Source organism: Lethenteron reissneri, chromosome 32, assembly GCF_015708825.2.
Source record: "Lethenteron reissneri isolate LAM-NWPU_2019-01 chromosome 32, ASM1570882v1, whole genome shotgun sequence".
Taxonomy (NCBI): Eukaryota; Metazoa; Chordata; class Hyperoartia; order Petromyzontiformes; family Petromyzontidae; genus Lethenteron; species Lethenteron reissneri.
This window is the reverse complement of record NC_083810.1, coordinates 6,292,532-6,311,670: the sequence shown is the minus strand read 5'-3', so window position 1 is coordinate 6,311,670 and position 19,139 is coordinate 6,292,532. Positions and strand designations below refer to the sequence as shown.

General features: G+C 55.8%; 1 protein-coding gene across 2 annotated transcripts; it reads right to left on the bottom strand.

Annotated features, from left to right (window-relative positions):
- Window positions 1–338: 338 nt before the first annotated feature.
- LOC133349948 (protocadherin-10-like) lies at window positions 339–15,902 on the bottom strand. 2 transcript variants are annotated; one of them, XM_061563850.1, is made up of 4 exons: window positions 13,168–15,902; window positions 10,735–10,793; window positions 7,336–7,505; window positions 339–2,664 (listed from the first exon to the last, which is right to left on the bottom strand). In XM_061563850.1, exons 1-4 carry the CDS (start codon window positions 15,661–15,663, stop codon window positions 1,931–1,933), a joined length of 3,459 nt encoding a protein of 1,152 aa, XP_061419834.1. In that variant the 5' UTR covers window positions 15,664–15,902; the 3' UTR covers window positions 339–1,930. The 2 variants fall into 2 exon arrangements, with proteins under 2 accessions (XP_061419834.1, XP_061419836.1); XM_061563852.1 differs by lacking the exon at window positions 7,336–7,505 and having other exon boundaries at window positions 2,510–2,664.
- Between the last annotated feature and the right edge of the window lie 3,237 nt (window positions 15,903–19,139).

Below are 19,139 nucleotides of genomic sequence, written 5' to 3'. Positions count from 1 at the left end.
TGGGCCGTTCATAGTGGGGGGTGCGGGAACCCAGAGCAAGTCATCGTATGCCCCCCCCCCCCCCATCGTATGCCCCCCCCTACCTCATCGTATGGGGCCCCCCCCCCCCCCCGACGTCTTCAAACTAAACCAGAAGTATCACGTCTGACACCGTGACGTCGACGCAGGGCCGTGGCGGCCGGGCGGGGGGTGGGGGGGCAAGCGAAGGGCCCGGGGCGGTCGCCCCGCTTCGCCGCGTGCCCCAGGAGGCGTCCTCTGCCCGCGGTGTTGTTGTGTGCGCTTCTCAGCCCCGTTCATTCATTCATCACAACGCCGACGAGAGCTCACAGAGGCGCGCGCGCACACATTTATTGTTACTATTATTCAACGCGCATGCCCGAATCAGAATTACGTGCGAGAAAAATACTCGACGAGAATATTTACATCCAGGGCGGTTCGAGCGGTAACTCGCATGCACACTGTCGATTGTCTTCGCATATACACTGCACATTTTGTAAACTATAGCTGCTCTATGTAATATCGTAATGTTCAGACATCAAACCACACTGCTGCTTTAGCAGTTAAAGCCCCCCCCTCTCCCCGTGTCGCTTTGGCCATGGGTGGCTGTTTGATCCCGGCGGCTCTCAAGCTGCTGAGTGCGCAGGCAGTGCAACTGCACCGTGGCGCAGGCGCCAAGCTACAGAAGGGGTTGGGGGGCGGTTTGAATTGGACGTGGGAATGAAACGAGAAGAAAAAAAGTATTAAAGAACTACCATTGGAACCTCATTTGCCAGTAAAAAATATGATAATTGTTTTTTTTTACCCTTTTATCTGGCAACAAAACTGACACCTTTTTCACAAGGAGTCATGTTTGCATAGACCACAATACCTGCAGTCAATGCAAACAAAAAACATAACTCTGATAATGTGTGCACTGTCGTTGAAGTTGATAGGTCCACACCCGAGACAGCTTTCCTTAGAACCTAGTCTCACCATGTGTCAGTTTTGTTGCCAGATAAAAGGGTAAAAAAACAATTATCATATTGAAGAACTAGATTTGAAGTTTTCGTGACTGCAAGGATTCATACTCTTTGGTTTTTTCGGTAAAGTCACGTAGGTAAAAACATTCAATAAATTAAGTCACGACGTTTCGGGCGCAACACAAGCGTCCATCTTCAGGTGGGGACAACTTAGCGAAAGCACAACCACTTAAGTGTGTCGACAACTTGTGTTGCGCCCGAAACGTCGTGATTTATTTTATTTCAATTTTTTACCGACGTGACTTTACCGAAAAAAAACAAAGAGTATAGTTTTAAAGAACTAATTTCGGTCTTAGGGAACCAACCACACTACGCCACTGATTTGAACATACTTCACCACGCTGAGCAGCGCGCAGATTGGTGAGGTCTTGGGGAGGGACACTGGGCATTAATTCCCGGTTTAGATATCGCTCGCCACTGATGTTGGCCGTGTGCCGGGAATCGAACTCGGCTTGTCGGTTTCACATAGCGGAGTGCGCTAACCACTGCGCCACCGCCCTCGACACCCCCCTCCACCACCGCCCCATGCACCACCTGGTCTCGGTGGCCATTCCACGCGGCTTCTGTGCGGACAGCACTCGGCAATGAGAGCCGAGGGTGACAGCCGCCGTGCTCGACACGATCGAGGAACATCGGCGCCGACTGGGACCCACCAACCCTCCCTAGCGCCGTCCCGGACGTCTCGACGTGCGAAGGGAACGTCCGAGAAGCTGCAAAGCTCACGGAGTCGCCACGTTGCCCAGCGCACCTCGGACAAACACGGGGAGCGGGCGCGGGGGGGAGGACGACTGCCGGTCGAGTCCCGTTGCGGTTAACTTGACGAGAGCGGCGCAAATGATTCGATGCGGCGCAAATGATTCGATGCAGGTAAGCGGACCCGGCGCTGCGGTCTGACCCGCATTTGGGACAGATCACACGGTGACTCCGTCGACCTGCTCCAGCGTGAGGTCCAACACGAGTCTGGCATCGTCGCGCCGCACGTGGTGGTGCGAGCACGTGGCGTCATCATAACCACCACCACCACCATCGTCCTCATCACCGCTACCGCCATCACTACCGTCACCACCGTCACTATCAACGCTCAGCACTCTGAGGAACCCCACGCTCCTCTCATCGTCCTCATCCTCCTCTCCCCTCGCGTCCTCATCTCGACTGCACAGCGAGTCGAGTCCGCACTCCAAATCTGCTGCTGCTGATGAGGATGATGATGAAGATGACGACGAAGACAGCAGCAGCCGGTGGCTCTTGCTGCAGCGCGCCTCTGGTTGAGACTCGTGACTGCAGTACCGCGCCACGCACTCCCCGAGAAAGGCGCTCAGTTCGGCAGCGTCACTACAGCTGCTGCTGCTGCAGCTGCTCCTGCTGCTGCTGGCACCGTTACAGGCTCCAGCGCCAGCAACTGCACCGACGTCTTCCTTCTTAGTCGTCAGCTGCTGCTGTTGCTGCTGCTCTGCGAGCTGGCGTTCATCTTTCCCGAAGGTGAGGAATGAACAAGGACGCGCCTGGGGTCCCGGCTGCGCGTGCACGTTGCATCTGTAATCCACGTGGCTGCCGCCACCACTGCTGATGTTGCATGGGGATGCGCGACCCCTGCTGCTACTGCTGCTGCCGCCGCTGCTGCTGCTACACCGGGCACCGTGACCCCCTGGGAAGAAGCCAGGAAGGGTGCGGGCAGGGTCGGGTTCAAGGATTCGGAGGGAAGAGGAGGAGAGGATGGGGGGGGGGGGACGAGGAACAGAAACATTCACGGTTACTTCTCGCGGGTGTCTGAGAATCGCAGATTCAAAGATGCAAACCATCCACCTGATTTCATCGCTACATCTCCCGCGGCGAGCGACCTCTGTGACGCGTTCCATCCCTTGGCTGCCCCACTGTGTTATTCGTTTGTTGCCGACCGGCACCACCGCCACCTCTCGCCACGACGCAACCTGTGCAAGGCCGCTTCTCGACTCTTCCACGGCGTCAACGACGTCGATCTCGCCATACGCTGCTCTTCAATCCGCGTGTCTCTCCGCTGCGACTTTGGTTGGTTTCGCTCCCGTCACTCAGGTGACCCCCCCCCCCCCCCCCGGGTGAGACTCAATCCCTGTGGCCTCTCTTGAGTTCTCGCCCGAGTAGTGCCGGATTAAGCTAGTGATGGGCCTGTAAGCATGATGTTATAAAGGACCCCTAAATATTTAAAAACACATACATATTAAAACACACATTTTTCACTTCCACAGTAAAGTAATTGTATTTTTTCATTTGCTATACAGCCAGATAATACGACAAATCGCTAGCCTTAGACACCCAGTCGTTCGTATAAGTTGAAGGCGGTATAGTACTATAGCAATAGAGCAAGTGCAGAATCACTAAACCGGAGTTGATAGCTTGAAAGCATTTAGCGCGGGGCACTTGAAAGTGCGGGGCACGTAGCATACGTCGCTACTTGTGCTACTGCGATAATCCGGCACTGCGCCTGGGTATAGAACAAATTCAGCCTGGGACTCCGTGCTTTTTGGCGTGGGTGTCATGCTCCATCCGCTGCTGCGTGAAGGCCCAGACGGCGCCTCTACCGCTCCACTCGCGGGGAGTCTCTGCGCTGGGCGCACCGTGCGCGTTTTGATTTTATTTTTATTCATTTAGCGATTTGTTTTCCTATACCTTGAAACCGCTATCATGTTGTTGTATTGTTTTTTTGTTGGCGTAACTTCTTTTCAGACCCGCCCCTACTGAACGTCTGTGAAAAAAGAAATATCTTCATAGGTCATCGGATTCCTCCTCTGGTATAAATTACCAAAAAAAAACATCTCATATCTGGGCTGCTGGTCTCTCTGCCTGCCGGTGTAAGTCCCACGCACGCGTCTCCGCCCCACAAGCCCCGCACGCGTTTTGTAATTCAACATGATTAGTCAACTCGTCATGTTTTTGCAAACAACCAACAACAGCAACAACAACAAAAATCAAGGGAAAAATTCTGACAAAAAATCTGACATGGCAAGAGACTTTCCAAAGCCTTTTGGTTGAAGGGCAAAGCCGCCAGTTCCTCCCGTGTATCCGTGCCGAGTGTTTGTTCTCTGGCTGATGTGAGATTGGGGTCCCGCGGGACGAGTCGGAGGCAGGGAGGGGGCCGCTACTGGTGGCTGTGTTCGCGAACCATCGCAAAGTGTAAATATCCCCGGGGGCTCGCGTTCCGTAGTACCCCCCCCCACCCACGTCCTCACACACCCCCCCCCACCCACCCATTGTTTATCTCATCTCGCAGCAGTTCCCTTCCCACGCTGCCACCGAATACAACAACAACAAAATAGTGGGGGGGGGGGGGTCGTTATGGTTTAAGTGTGAGCCCCCCCACCCACAACTGATTATGCCTCAAGAAATGGGGGCGATGCTGGTGAGGGCGCTGGAAAGAGTGCGAGACAGGGAGGGGGGGGCAAGAGGGGGGGACAGGGAGTGGGGGCACGAGGGGGGGCGGGGGGGTACAGGGGGTAGGGGCACGAGGGGGGGCAGGGGACAGGGGACAGGGGGTGGGGGCACGAGGGGGGGCGGGGGTGGAGGCAGGCAAGCTCTAGACCGACTACCCCCCCCCCCGCCAACATCAGCCCTGATGAAGCTAGTTGTAATTACTGGCAAAACGTCGTACTCAGATTGTAAATGTTGTGGCTTGGCTCTCCAACACACAACCGGTTAGTGCTGTACTAGTGACGAATTGGCCACGTTCTGTTTACGTGACAACCCTTACTAGTTGGCTGTGTCGGGTGGTGGCGGGTTTTAACGACACATTTATATTTTTACGCGATCTAACCCAAAACACCTCTATTATGGATTATATTCGTCGCGACCGCCTATACGACGTGTTAAACTGACTACTGTGGAGTGTTTTGCATCAATGTCAAGCTGATCGTTTAGTTCTTAGAGCTGGAATGTTGATAGATTAAGTGAAAATCCACGTAAATTTAATCCGTCTTGTGTGTGTGTGCGCAGTTATTGATGAACGGGCTGTGACCATCAACTCCCTCCACCTCGGCTGGCGATGTGGCCGAGTGATTGCAGAGGTTCACCGTTCGATTCAAGCGGCGACCCTGGTTAACCATCGCAGATGTATCAAGCACAGCAGTACCCTCTATCTGCTTCACAGTGGATATGAAAGATCCGACTGATGTCATTCTAAATAGTAGGCCGTTGTGTGCCGGTGTCAGGGTCCACAATTATACCGCAAATTACTCTTTGAGGGTTATACACAGCAGCAGCAGCAATCACTGCCCTCTGCTGGCCAGTCTAATGCCCCAGGTCACTCTTGCAAATGATGCTCGTCTCGTGAGTCCTCACCACCTGGTTTAACAAAATAAACATCAACTCATGAGAACCCACCATTCATCGTAGGCAGCCGAAACCCAGGTTCAAACCCAGATTATATCGGTGGCGCTGACTCTGGAGTCTAATGTAGGGTAGCGTAGGCTTCACGATGAATGCCGATTTTGTTTGTTCCAGCCCGTACCTGCACTGCTGCTGCCAACGCAGGGCCCAGGAGAAATGACGGCTGTTGTCTCACGCACAACCAACTGGACTTTCGCTTGATCTTCACGGGCGCGTGGCCAGTAAACACGTTCAGATTTACCGGAGAGAGCACGAGGAGGGAACGGGGAAGGAGCCGTCCGTGGCGCGTCGCTCCTCGACGCGAATCGCGGCCACGACAAACGACTTGAGAAAGAAAAAACCGTGCGGGGGAGGAGGAGGAGGGGGGGAGCCCCATTGTGTTGGCTCGAACAATGAATGGGTGGGAAGGGGGGGGGGCGCAGTGGGAGACGCGTGCCGGAAAGGGCGTGGGCCGCGCACGCCCTTAGAGGGGTTTGCGAAATTTCGTCAAATAAATAAACGTTTTAAAAACTCGTACATCCAGCGGTGGATTAACAAAGGGTCGTAAATTGTGCTCATTGTAACGAGCAAGCCCGCCACGTCCTTTGGAGGGTAACCATCAGCCCGTCCTTCTCTCCAGCCTGCCGGCAAAACTTGCGCTCTAATTTTATCGTAACTAATGTTCGTCAATGATCGGCGGCTTGAAACAATGAAGGGCAAGATTCCACAACTCCCCGCCGCCCCTTCCGCCGCCTCTGCCCACCCTTCTCTCGAGCCCCTTCTCAGGGAGGCTCTTCCGCTAGCAGTAGAGAGAGCAAAGCAAAGTGTGGCCAAGGTGGTGGCGCCGGCCGCAATGCCCTCTTGAATGAAGCTCTCCAAGAGCGCTCTCTGCCAGCAGTGGCGTGAGCCAGCGATTGCAGGGCTCCACCTGTACCCTGTATTTGATGCGAAAGTGCCACCACCCCCACCGCCCGCCTCCCCCAGTTCTCCTCCACAGCCCAATCCCCACGACGCATGGATGTGCCCATGTTGATTGAAGGCCTCGTGGTGGTGGTGGTGTTGGTTGGGAATGTTTGACGGATGTCACTACGTGTGACCAGATCACGCGGAGAGAGAGAGAGCGCCCGGATCTCATCAGATCTCGGAAGCTAAGCGGGCAAGGGCCCCGGATATAGTTGCTGTATTCGTGGCCACCGTGAATATCAACAAGCAAGTGCTCCCGGCTTGCTACTGCTGCTGTGAGGGCTACGCAGTGTGCATCAGAGGGAGGAGCGAACTACAAGGACAGCAGCGTATGCGTTACTGACACCGTCATGGTGACGGATGGGGCCAATAACCCCACGCGTACAAAACCCGCCCGCCTGGCGGAGGGGGCCACTCAATATCAGAGGTCGCAACCGGGTACCCGATACCCGTACACCCTACCTGATACCCGGCTACCCGTACCCGGCCGGGTGCGGGTACCCGTTTGCGACCCTGGTGCGGCCGGGTACGGGTAGGCCAGTGAGACACTGGTGAATAACCGCTTGTCACTAATTTCCCAACGTCTTGTCTCTTCTCACAATATCAAGAATCAACCCACCCGCGCCTGCAACATGGCTTCATCCCAGAGGTCGCAATCGGGTACCCGTACCCGATTGCGACCCTGGTGCGGCCGGGTACGGGTAAGGAATCAAAACCCGTTTGCGACCTCTGCCACTCATCCAGCAGTGAGCCGTGGTGGTGGTGGGAGGGAGATTATTTGACCATGCTTCACCACGCTGGTCGGTGTTCGATTGGTGGACATTGACACGGAGGCAAGAGAAGCGCGCACGGGACCACGAACGCTGGCAAGTCCACGTGGCGGGGGACGATGCGGAGAATTTCGCGACTGAGAGGATTTATGAGCAGAGCGAGGGGGTCGAGGGGGGCGGGGGGAGGGGAGGGGCGGGGGGACACGATACCCTGGGGGGTGGGGTGGGAGGGGCGGGTTGAGGGTTACCTGCTCTGTTGCACATGAGAAAGCTCCTCGCACTAAGTCTAATCCTGAACGCGAATCTGACCCTGTGGTCAGCGCGTGGTCTCCCATCATCACCACCACCACCACCGCCATCACCACCGCCACCAACGCCGCCGCCTCGCCTCGGCCCAACTCCTAGCCCGCCCGACTCCCTGCAACGCAGCGCGGACGTTCAGAGACACGTGCGGGGGGAGAGGGGGGGGCGAGTCCGTGGTCAGAACGGGGCGGTGACCAAACAAGATCGAGATTTCGCCCGCGGCCAAAGTCATCATTTGTCACCGAGAGCGGGCGGAAGCTGAGCGGGCGAGCGGAGCGAGTTGGGGGGCGGCTGTCTCGGGCGCCCCCCACTCCGAGGGGAGCGGCAATGCCCCCCGCCCGCCCCCCCCAATGAGAAGTTCGTGTGAGCCGAATTGTTGGACACAAGTGAAGGCGGGGCTGGTGGTTCACATTGTTGGTGGGGCGGTGCCGGCGCCGCATCAGGAGGGCTCGGGAGGGAGGTGGGGGGTGGAAGAGAGGAAGTCACCCACCCTTGTTCCTGGGCGCCAGAATATCTCGCTACAGCTCTGGGTACCAACGCTACCCCGCCATCTCCTCCTCCTCCTCGCTGCCAATGCTTTCCACTCTCTTCTGCCAGATTTCGCAGCAACTGCTGCTACTGCTGCCGCACAGGAAACGCGCGACCCACCACGGTCTACCCCGACGGTGCCCTCCTCCCCGCCCCCTACGCCGCCGTCTCCTCTCGGGGCCCCCCACTCTCAGCTCGCCTGGCTGCGTGGGGACCGCGATCACTCGGGAGCTTCAAATCTCGCTGGATTCGTCCCCGTGTCGCTCGCTAAGACTGGGGGGCGAGCAGAGCAGGTGGCACGTTCGCAGCGGCTACACGCGCAGCCCTCGCGCTAGGCGCTCTTCTGGATGTGTAAGTGCCCGCAGTGTCATCTCGGGTGCTGGACCCGCATGGACCCGGCTGAAACTAAGCCCCTTGCATCGCCTCGATCACAATGGCGCACGCCCTCCGTGATCCATCGCTTTGGAGGCCATGGGGTTTGTGGGTCACGCTTTAAAACAAAACAACAACAAAACTCCGTGGTGGCCAGGACACGGCAGTACGACAAGTGAGCTCGTGAAAGCCTCGCTGTAGGCGTTGTCCCCTGCGCGTGTGGTGGGGGTTTTCTCCGGGCACTTCTGGTTTCCTCCCAGACGCGAAGGCAAACTCTCGTGATGAGAATTGGACAAAACATCCCACAGCGAGGGCCCACTTGGAGCCGAGGACTCGAAGTGACTTTTCTGTCACCATTCGTCACTCGTGCTCAATCCACTGCTGGATGAACGCCTCTCCAAGCCGTCGCCGTCTTTAATTATCCATTTTATGCAACCATCCAACCAGCCCCAACACGCAAGCTGATTTCATTGATCCATCTCCTGCGGCGAACGTCCTCTGGGACGCGTTCCATTCCTTGGCTGCCACTCCGTCATCATCCTTGACCATCGTTCCTCCTACCCACGTGTCCTGCCTATAAGCTGCCCACTCACGTGTCTGAGCAGTCACTGTGATGACGCTTCTAATGTCCGTGTTCCTCTGTATGCCTCGCAATTTATATCCGAGCGTGCAGCTCTCTCTTTCTCTCTGTCTCTCTGCGTGCTGATTTGACACTTTCCATTCATTGTTTGAGATGATTTTGCAACTGACCTTGTCAGTAGCTGGTTCGCACACACTCTGCTGTGTTCCTCCGACTCACGTCTCCAGTTGTCTAGCTCAAATTCTTTATTAAAGTTTAACACGTGGGAGGCTTTCGCGACCAATATTATTCATAATAATCGTTAGATCGCGTTATTTATAAATGTGTCGTAACCCTCCACCGCCCGACACGGCCAATCAGCAAAAAAGTGTCACGTTGACAAAAGACAAATAGTTCACTACTTTAGCCCACCGGTGTGTTGAAGAGTGAATCCACAACATTTACAGTTTTTGAGTACGACGTTTCGCTGGTAATTACATCCATTCTGGCGAATTGCCCGATGATGCTGGATGTAATTACCAGCGAGACGTCGTACTCAAAAACTGTGAATGTTGTGGATTCACTCTTCAACACACCGGTGGGCTAAAGTAGTGAACTATTTGTCTTATTTATTAAACCCTTATGTTTAGCGGTGCCTCTAGGCCATTCACCTGTGCGTCCCATAATCACTCTCATCACCATTATTTTATATATCGAGCGACGAGGGTGGCTGCGCGGTCATCACAAAGACTCCTCAAAACAAACAACCACCTGAGTTCAATTCCCGAACGGGGCGTTGTTCTGCGTCGAGTTTGCATGTTCTTTCCCTGTGCTCTGCGGTGGGTTTCCTCCGGTTTCATCCCTCCCACAGCGAGCGACAAACCCCACGCACTCACTGATGTTGGCCACAAAACAACCAAATGCAAACAAAAAAACACATCACCAACAAATGACTCCATTCAAAATGTTGCCACGTAACAGCAACATCGCCCCCATATTGTGGACAAGAACTTGGCGTGACCCGCCTGAACAATGGCACTTTGAGACTCGCTGGGGCTTCCCTTGGTTAAACAAGCGCATTGTCTCATACTAAGCTTAAACATCATCTACGCCTCGAGTTTCCCGGCTGGCTGCTTGTCCGGGCTTCTCACCACCCCAACGATAACTCTGTTCATAATAAAGTGCTTTTGGGTTACATCGCGTAAGTTTAAATGTTGTGGCGTAACCCTCCACCACCCGACACAGCCAATTAGTAAGGGATTTGTCACGTAAGCAACACGCTAATTAGTTACTACTTCAGCCCACCGGTGTGTTGCAGAGTAAATCCACAACTTTTACAATTTGAGCACCATGACGTGTCGCTGGTAATTACATCCAGCATCATCGGGCGATTTGCCACGATCGTGTTGTTGTTGTTTGTTGTTCTTAGTGGCAGCTGTGGGCCCGCATCGTCACCGAAACTAGCCGGGCAACTGGCTGCACGGCGAAGGAGGAAGACGTTCAGGAACCACACCAATAATAACAACAACAACAGACATAGACACACAAGAGGTGGAAGAAGCGAATACAGAACCCTGACCACGGTTCACTTAAAATCGCTCTAACTTTTCAACGCGTGCTCCAATGAACGTACATCTTACGCCGCAAATATTCTCTACATCGTAGAGAACTAAATACGTATTACCTCGGCATCGTGCCATTACATTTAAGAGATAATTATAGATTACTTTCAGTGCTCCGAGTACAGGGGCACTCTGACAAGATGGGTGGACATCACAGCTGGCTCTTATCTCCCGTAGCGGAGACACGACCACAACCACAACAACAACGGGACCTCTGCTCGTGATGGTATCAATAATAACAACAACACGCATGTGGCTTGTACCTGCTGCCGTTGCTGCCGCCGCCGCTGCAAGGCAGATCCGTCCGGCTCTTTCGGGTGACCTGCGGCGAGAGACGGAACATCGAAAATCTCCACGTCTCCTCCCTAAGCATCACAATCATCATCATCATCATCGCCACCTCCTCCGTACTCGGAGCTTCCAACAAGGGGTGCTAATCCGTCCATCCTCTCTCCGTTCTCCGCTGCCCATTTCAACTTCACAACCCGTGCCCCGATTCAACACACCCATGAACTCTCGTCTATGCTCACACCTTCAATTGTACTGTTTGTTGCTGGGCGCTTGGCTTTTTTATATAATGCTCTGCAACCGTGTTTTAATCGAATAATCTATGTTAAGCCGCTTCATTTCATCTAGATTTGAAGTTGTCGTGACTGCAGGGATCCATACTCTTTGGTTCTTTCGGTAAAGTCACGTGGGTATAAAATAAAGTCACGAAGGTATACAATAAAATAAATTGTATTTAATAAAATAAATTGTATTTTATTTAAAAATAAACTAAAATGTATTATATTTAAATAAAATGAATCTAATTTTATTTTATACCAACGTGACTTTACCGAATTAACCAAAGAGTACCGCATCCTTTATTTAACCATGTGAACTTATGAATCGGTTTCACCTTTATATGCGTCATCATCAATCAAATGAACTAATTTAGTGCTCCTGTGTACGGTGTGTGAGGTGTGTGTGTAAGGTGTGTGTACGGTGTGTGTGTGTAAGGTGTGTGTGTGTAAGGTGTGTGTGTGTAAGGTGTGTGTGTGTGTAAGGTGTGTGTGTGTGTGTGTAAGGTGTGTGTACGGTGTGTGTGTGTAAGGTGTGTGTGTGTAAGGTGTGTGTGTGTAAGGTGTGTATGAGGCGTGTATGTGTGTGTGTAAGGTGTGTGTGTAAGGTGTGTGTGTGTAAGGTGTATGTGTAAGGTGTGTGTACGGTGTGTGTGTGTAAGGTGTGTGTGTAAGGTGTGTGTAAGGTGTGTGTGAGGTGTGTGTGTACGGTGTGTGTGTACAAGGTGTGTGTGTAAGATGTGTGTGTGTGTAAGGTGTGCAAGGTGTGTGTGTAAGGTGGATGTTATTGTAGGGGGCGGGGGAGGGAGACTCTCTCCCTCCTGATCGGTGGGGACCTTTCGGCGGACCCGACTGCGGTACCACACAAACACGCTTTGTGACCAACACAGAGTCGGACGGATTCAGTCCCCCGTGACCCACATCCTGGTTTATAAATCACGCGCAAAGACAACGATCCCCACAGACTGTTGGGGCAAGTTATGTTCACGAATACCTATGAAGGCCGGCACGGCTCACGATGAGGGTGGGTGGCCAGCCCCTGGCCTGATCGCCGAGTTCGTAGCGCAGCGCACTAACCCCCACACTACCGCTACACTACCCCTACACGACTCCTACACTAATTCTAGATTTGAAGCTTTCGTGACTGCAAGGATTCATATTCTTAGGTTTTTTCGGTAAAGTCACGTAGGTAAAACATTAAAATTAATAAAAAAATAAAATAAAAATCACGACGTTTCGGAGGCAACACACACTGAAGACGGAAGCTTGTGTTGCCTCCGAAACGTGATTTTTATTTTATTTTACTTTTATTAATTTTAATGTTTTACCTACGTGACTTTACCGAAAAAACCTAAGAATATGACTCCTACACTACCGCTACACTTACTCCCTCGCTGTGTCTCAGTCTACCGGACCTCTCCAAGAGTTCTCACGGCTGTTCCAGCCTGCTGGGGCTCATTAGCGAAGTCACGGCGTAACTAAACACTTTCCGCTGGTCTTATAAAGAGAGACGATGCTATTGGGGAAGAGCACTTTCCTCCAGGCCAGTGGTTCTCAATGGTTAAACAATTATAATGCTAATAAATACGTAGCGTTTGGTGCCCGTGCTTAATTTGTGTTTCGATGATTTACCTTCAAAAGAAATCTGGGCATGTCTCGCACCACCCAGAAAGGGCATCTCGCACGCCCAGGGGGTGATTGCACCCCGTGTGAAGAAGAAGAAGAACCACTGGTCTAAGCGATGCGGACTCGTGATGGCAACACAATCGCGAGACGATGCCGATATCGTCGATTGAAGTCGGTTCGTACCGACGCAGCGTCATTCACCAGAATCGTGAGACTGGATTATGCGAGATTTGCGTAATTTGCGTTACATTTAGACTGACAGCAGTTGCCCAAAGCTAAACCAGCAAGCAGTGAACAAGACAGCCAGCGATACAGAACACAAACGAGACGGGAATATGAAGACGCGACAATCGTCAAGTTAACAATGCATCGAATCGAAGGTCCAGACTCACGGCCCTCATCACCGCGGTCAAATAGGTCAGCCGACTCGAGTCAACGCCCCCCCCTCCCACGCATCGCTCCCCTCCCCACCCCGCCCCTCACTCCCACCCCCACCCCACCCCTCACCTGTGCGCGCTGTTCGGGGGACTCTGGCACGTGGGGCGCCCCCTGGCCCGGCTCCCGCTCCCCCTCCGCGCTGCACTCCCCGAGCGCGGCCGGCCGCGGGCCACGGCGCGCGGCCGCCTCGCTCGGCGGCACCACGACGATGTCGCGCTTGCTGATGGCCTTGTGCGGCTTGCGGTAGAGGTAGGCCTCGGCCGTGCGGCAGTTGTAGGTGCGGATCTCCTTGTTCTCGCGCTTGCACACCACAGCGATCACCACCATGGCGACGAAGAGCAGCGAGCAAACTCCCCCAAGCGCGATGATGAGGATCAGCGAGAGCGGCATGCGGCCCGCTTCGCCGCCCGTGGTGCTGCTCCCGCTCTCGCCCTCGCCGCCGCTGCTGCTGCCGCCGCTGCTGCTGCTGCTGCCATCGTCAGCGCCGTCCAAGTCGTCGTCGCCGGGATTGAGCTCGTCCACGGTGTCCACCAGGATGACGGTGATGGTCGCGCGCGCCGTCAGCGCAGGGCTGCCGTGGTCGCGCGCCTCCACCGTCACCTCGAACCTCCCCGGATCGCCCGGCGCGAAGCTCCGCGCGTTCGTGAGCTCCCCGCTCCGCGCGTCCACCGCGAACCATCCGAGCGCCTCGCCCCCCTCCTCCTCCTCCGTGTGGACGACGGAGTAGCTCACCCTGCCGTTGTCGCCCTCGTCCGCGTCCGTGGCCTGCACGCGCAGCACGACGGAGCCGCGCGCCGATTGCCGCAGCACGCGGCGCGTCGCGTTCCCGTTACGCAGCCGCGGCATCGACACCGCGGGCGCGTTGTCGTTGGCGTCGCGCACCGCGATGGTGACCCGCGCGGTGCTGTTGAGCTGCGGCTCGCCCAGGTCCCGCGCCTCCACCGCGAAGCTCAGGCGCGGCAGGGACTCCCTGTCGAGCGAGCGCAGCGCGTAGATCTTGCCGCTCACGCCGTCGACGGAGACGTAGGAGAGCGCGGGCGGGGAGCCGCCTGGCGCGATCGAGTACACCACGCGGCCGTTGTCGCCCAGGTCCGGGTCCGTGGCCTCCACCGTCGCCACGAAGGCGCCCGGGACGTTGTTCTCGAGCAGGGAGAACTCGTAGGCGCCGCGCGTGAATCCGGGCGCGTTGTCGTTCCGGTCCGTCACCACGACGCGCAGCGGCGCCGAGGCGTCGAGCGGCGGCGAGCCCCGATCCTCGGCGCGCACGAGCAGCTCGTAGGAGTCGGTCGTCTCGCGGTCGAGCGTCGCGGACGTGACGACGGAGTAGCCCGCGTCGCCGCGCAGCAGCTCGAAGGGGCCTCCTCCTTCCAGCCAGCAGCGGTAGCGACCGTTGTCTCCGTCGTCGGGGTCGCTGACGAGCAGCGAGGCCACGAGGGAGCCGGGGGCCTCGCCTTCGGGGACGCGCGCCGTGCCCTCTGCGTCCACGCCGAGGGCGATGCGCGGCGCGTTGTCGTTCTCGTCGAGCACCGTGACGAGCACCTTGGCGTAGCCCGTCATGGGGTCGGGCCCCAGGTCCCTGGCCTGGACGCGCAGCTCCAGCGTGGCCGCCTGCTCGCGGTCCAGCGCGCCGCGCAGCCTCACCTCGCCCGTGGTGCGATCCACCGAGAAGAGGTCGCGGGCGCGCGGGTCCGAGCGGCCGCGCGCCGAGTACTCGACGCGGCCGTTGTCGCCCTCGTCGGCGTCCGTGGCGTTGAGGCGCGCCACCAGGAGGCCCCGGGGTGCGCCCTCGCGGAGGCGCGCGTGGTAGACGACCTGCGAGAAGACGGGCGCGTTGTCGTTCGCGTCGAGGACGCGCACGACGACGCGCTGCGTGGCGACCCGCGGCTGCGCGGCCCCGTCACGCGCCGTGAGCGTGAACGCGTGCACCGCGCGCTCCTCGCGGTCCAGAGGCCTCAGCAGGCGCAGCGAGGGGAAGGCCGGCCCGTCGGCCGGCCCCCACGCCGCCGACTCGTCGAGGCCGAACGCGTCCGTGCCGCTGAGCTCGTAGCCGCGCACCGAGTTGGCGCCCGCGTCGAGGTCCCGCGCCGCCTCGAGGGGGAACGCGGTCCCCGGCGGCGTCGCCTCGGACACGTTAAGCACCGTCGAGTGGGACGCGAACTCGGGCGCGTGGTCGTTGACGTCGAGCACCTCCACGCGCACGTGGCGCACCTCGGAGGGCCCCTCCAGCACCACGGGCACGTCTAGCGTGCACGGCGGGAGGTCGTCGGCGCCGGAGGGGCCCGGGCACAGCGACTCGCGGTCGAAGCGCGACGCCGTCGTCAGATCGCCGCTCTCGGGGGCCACGCGGAAGGACGCCGAGATGACGTCGGGCCTCCTCGCCCGCAGCTCCGCGGCGCTCAGCCCCAATGCCTGGGCCAGGTTGCCCAGCGCCGTCCCGGGAGGGCTCTCCTCGTCCACGGAGAAGCGCAGCGGCGGCGGCGGAACGGCCGCGTCCGACGCGCCCAGCGCGGCCACCGCCAGGAGGAGGAGGGGAATGGGAAGCCGGGTTGCCCGCGGGGACGGCATGCTGATTGATAGCGCTGCTGCTGCTGCTGCTGCTTCTGGTGGTGTTGGTTGTGGTCGTGCTATCGACAGGAGGGGCGCCGTTCCACGCACTCGAGGCCGCACGGCGCTTCTTCTCCTCCTCCTCCTCTTCGGTGGCGTCGGCACCGCCGAGTGACGCGCGGACGCATCGGGAGCGCGGAGCGCAGCGTCGGGGCAGCGGGGCGCGGCGCAGCGCGGAGGAGCCGCGCTCAATGAATGAATGGGAGTGGTCAGTGGGGAGCAGAGGGAATACATGCGGAGGAAGGAGGACGGAGCCAGGGGGCGGGAGACGGGGGAGGAGACGCCGGGAGGTCACGAAGCTTCGTTCGTTCCCCCGCCCTCTCGCCCCTTTGCCAGATCACGCACCGTGCGGGGGGGGGGGGCGTGTGAGTGCGGGGACTGAGCTCCTCCACCTGGAGCAGACTCCACGCGGGAAGCGCGCGACTTCATCTCCCGTAGCTCAAAGCAGCCTCCGCCCTGGACCACCCAGCGCGATCTGGACGCACGGCGGAGTGAATGGAATTGCGAATGCGATGCGCGGATCTACCCGCCGTCTGAATGCGAGCGCATCTCCGGGTGCTGTGCAGAGACCGTGGGTTTGTATCCACGTTGTCCATCGAGGCGGTCGGTCACAACGTCTCTGTGAGTCTCTCTCGGGTCTATGAATTCGGAGGGTCCTCTACGCAAGTAAATGGGGGGTCTCTCGTGCGTGTTCGTGGGTGGACAGGCGAGTCATTACTGCAATGGAACGTGGATGTAGAGAGCGGATAAATCTCGATTTAAAGCTTTCGTGACTGCAGGGATTCAGCTTCTTGGTTCTTTCGGTAAGGTCATCACGTAGAAGGGAAATAATGAAATAATAATAAAACATAATAAAATAAAATTATCACGACGTTTCGGCCACAACGCAAGCAGCTGTCCTCAGGTGAAGAACAGGGCTGTCGGAAAGACAGCGTCCGAATATCTTTCCAACAGCCCTGTTCTTCACCTGAGGACGGCTGCTTGCGTTGTGGCCGAAACGTCGTGAGAATTGTATTTGATATGTTTTATTTTTATTATTTTATTATTTCCCTTCTACGTGACTTTCCCGAAAGAACCAAGAAGATAGCGGCTAAATCTTTCCGCACTTCAAGACGCTGCTCAGTTTGAAGAGGCACCCATAGGTGGTCGCGAGCGTGGACTGTGGGGAGCGGTGGCGCAGCGGTTATTGCGCTGCACTACGAACCCGTCACCCGAGTTTGATTCCCGCTCACGGCCAACACCGGTGACAATTATCTGAATCGGTCCTGAGCTTCTCCGAGGTCAACTCAGCCTCAAACGAGTGCCCGGTGCGAAGTATGTATAAACATCGCCACTGAGGAGACAAAGGCGGCCGGGAGTGGTATTAGCCACCCACCACTTCCTGTGCCGTCCCGGCCTTCTTTGGTGCTCGCTCGCAGCACTTGCCCCAAGTCTGTTAAGGCTATACGGGGGATCTTTGTTTATTGAAGCCAGTGGATGTTAGAACGTGCGGGATTTATTGATGCCGTCTGCGAGTGTGTGATGGGCCTCTTGAGTACACAATGCAACAAAGGTACATCCAGGCGAGCGCAGGGGTGGGGGATGGGGGAGGGGGGCATAGACTCGGCCAGTCGTTCTTTTATTTCTGTGACAATTGCACAGATCTCTCCGTGATCCACCAACCTTCGCTTTCAAAGCACCGGATCAGCGGTTGTGCGCCATCGCGCCGGAATGGCTGCCGACCAACTCGTTCGGTGCCACCGGACGCAGTGTGGAACTCAGCACGCAGTGGTGGTGGAGACGGCTAGCAATACATGTATTTATTCTCGCCATTCATTATAGTCATCGTCATCGCCACCTTACGATTGTTTTGGCGGTGGCTCCGCTGCACGCGACCTGTAACCCGGGGCTGCGGAGGCAGCAGCCAGGGTTGGTGGGTCACCGCACAGATGCCGCGCAACTCCTTTCCCGTGGGCGTCGAGGTGGCACCTGACTTGCCAGGAGAATGTGGTGCAGCAAAAACAAAGTGGACTCAACCCCCATCTGTTCCATCTTGATGGGAGAGTGTTGTCGCTATGTACGAACGGGGTTTTCTCCAGGTGCTCCGGTATCCTCCCTCATGACTGAAACGATCTTAATACATAGAGAAAAATAAGTATAACCCGTAAAAACAAAGTTTTTCACTATAAATCCTTTATATGCGTGGCGGCTAGAGTCCTCTCGTCCTCTGGCTTGAGATGGCTGCCACCTATGGGTCAGATGATTGCATTGCACCATTAAGCAATTGGTAATTAAATATATTTTTGTCCTAAAAAGTGTAAAATTTTGGAAAAGATTTTTCACGAACATTGTCACGCACAACGAGTCTGTGTGGAAAATGTCAGCTCGATTGTATCACGGGAAGTGGGTTAAAAAACGACCGAAAGATTTGCACGGTCCTAAGCAAGCAAGCGAACTTAATATAAAGGATTAAAAAAACTAATTTTTACACAACCCATTGGCCCCACGGCCTTCTGGAGTGCATTATTTTACGAGCATTGATCCACGCAAAGTCTGACTCTACTGATGAGACGCTGTATGTCAAAACCAGCCCAGCTTGCTTGTATTGAATCAATGCTGCTGTGGCAGACACGGTGGCGAGATGTTAACTAGCTCGCCTGATATACAGGAGGTTGTGGGTTCGATTCCAACCCTGATGCCTGCTGTATATTTGGAGTTCGAATGTTCTCTCTCTCCTCGTGGTCGCGTCGATTTTTCTCCCAGTCCACCGGGTTTTCCCCTCCACATGTAGAATCAAGATGCGTTGATGGTATTTGACTGCTATACATTTCCACATAAGCCACTCCGTGTGAGCTATCATTTGTGACCAGGTCGCTTCTGAAAAAGAGCTACATAGCTCAGTGGACCTAACCTGGTTTATTTTTAGACCTATAAAGTAGACATTGTCTGCCTATTTTATTCATGTTTTCCATGCCAGTGGTTACGTTTAATTATGCATCATTATACATTTTCACGAAATCAAAACTCATATCTGAAAGGGGTCCTTGCGTATAACGTAGTTCACGAGCATTGATTCAAAGAAGCCCGACTGCTGATGATATCACTAAAACAAAGTCCAGTTTGCTTGCATTTATTGAACGCTGCTCAAATTACGCACTTTCCAAAACGCAGCGTGGCCGATGGGCTGTGCAAGATATAGTCCGCTTATACAATCTTTACTTGTATTGTCCACAACACCAATAATATAAAACTAAATTGTAGAGGACTGCTGCTGCTGCCTTCTCACTCGTCTGTGGTTACTCCTCGCGCCTCCCGAGTCAACCCCTCTCAAAGAGTGCGCGCAAGGGCTGATCGAGTGAGGGCCCACCATGTCCACGATAGGACCCTCACCCGTTTCCCCGTCGTCGCCACCGCCACCCGCCACCACCACCTTGACTTTCATCACAAGAAACGGCATT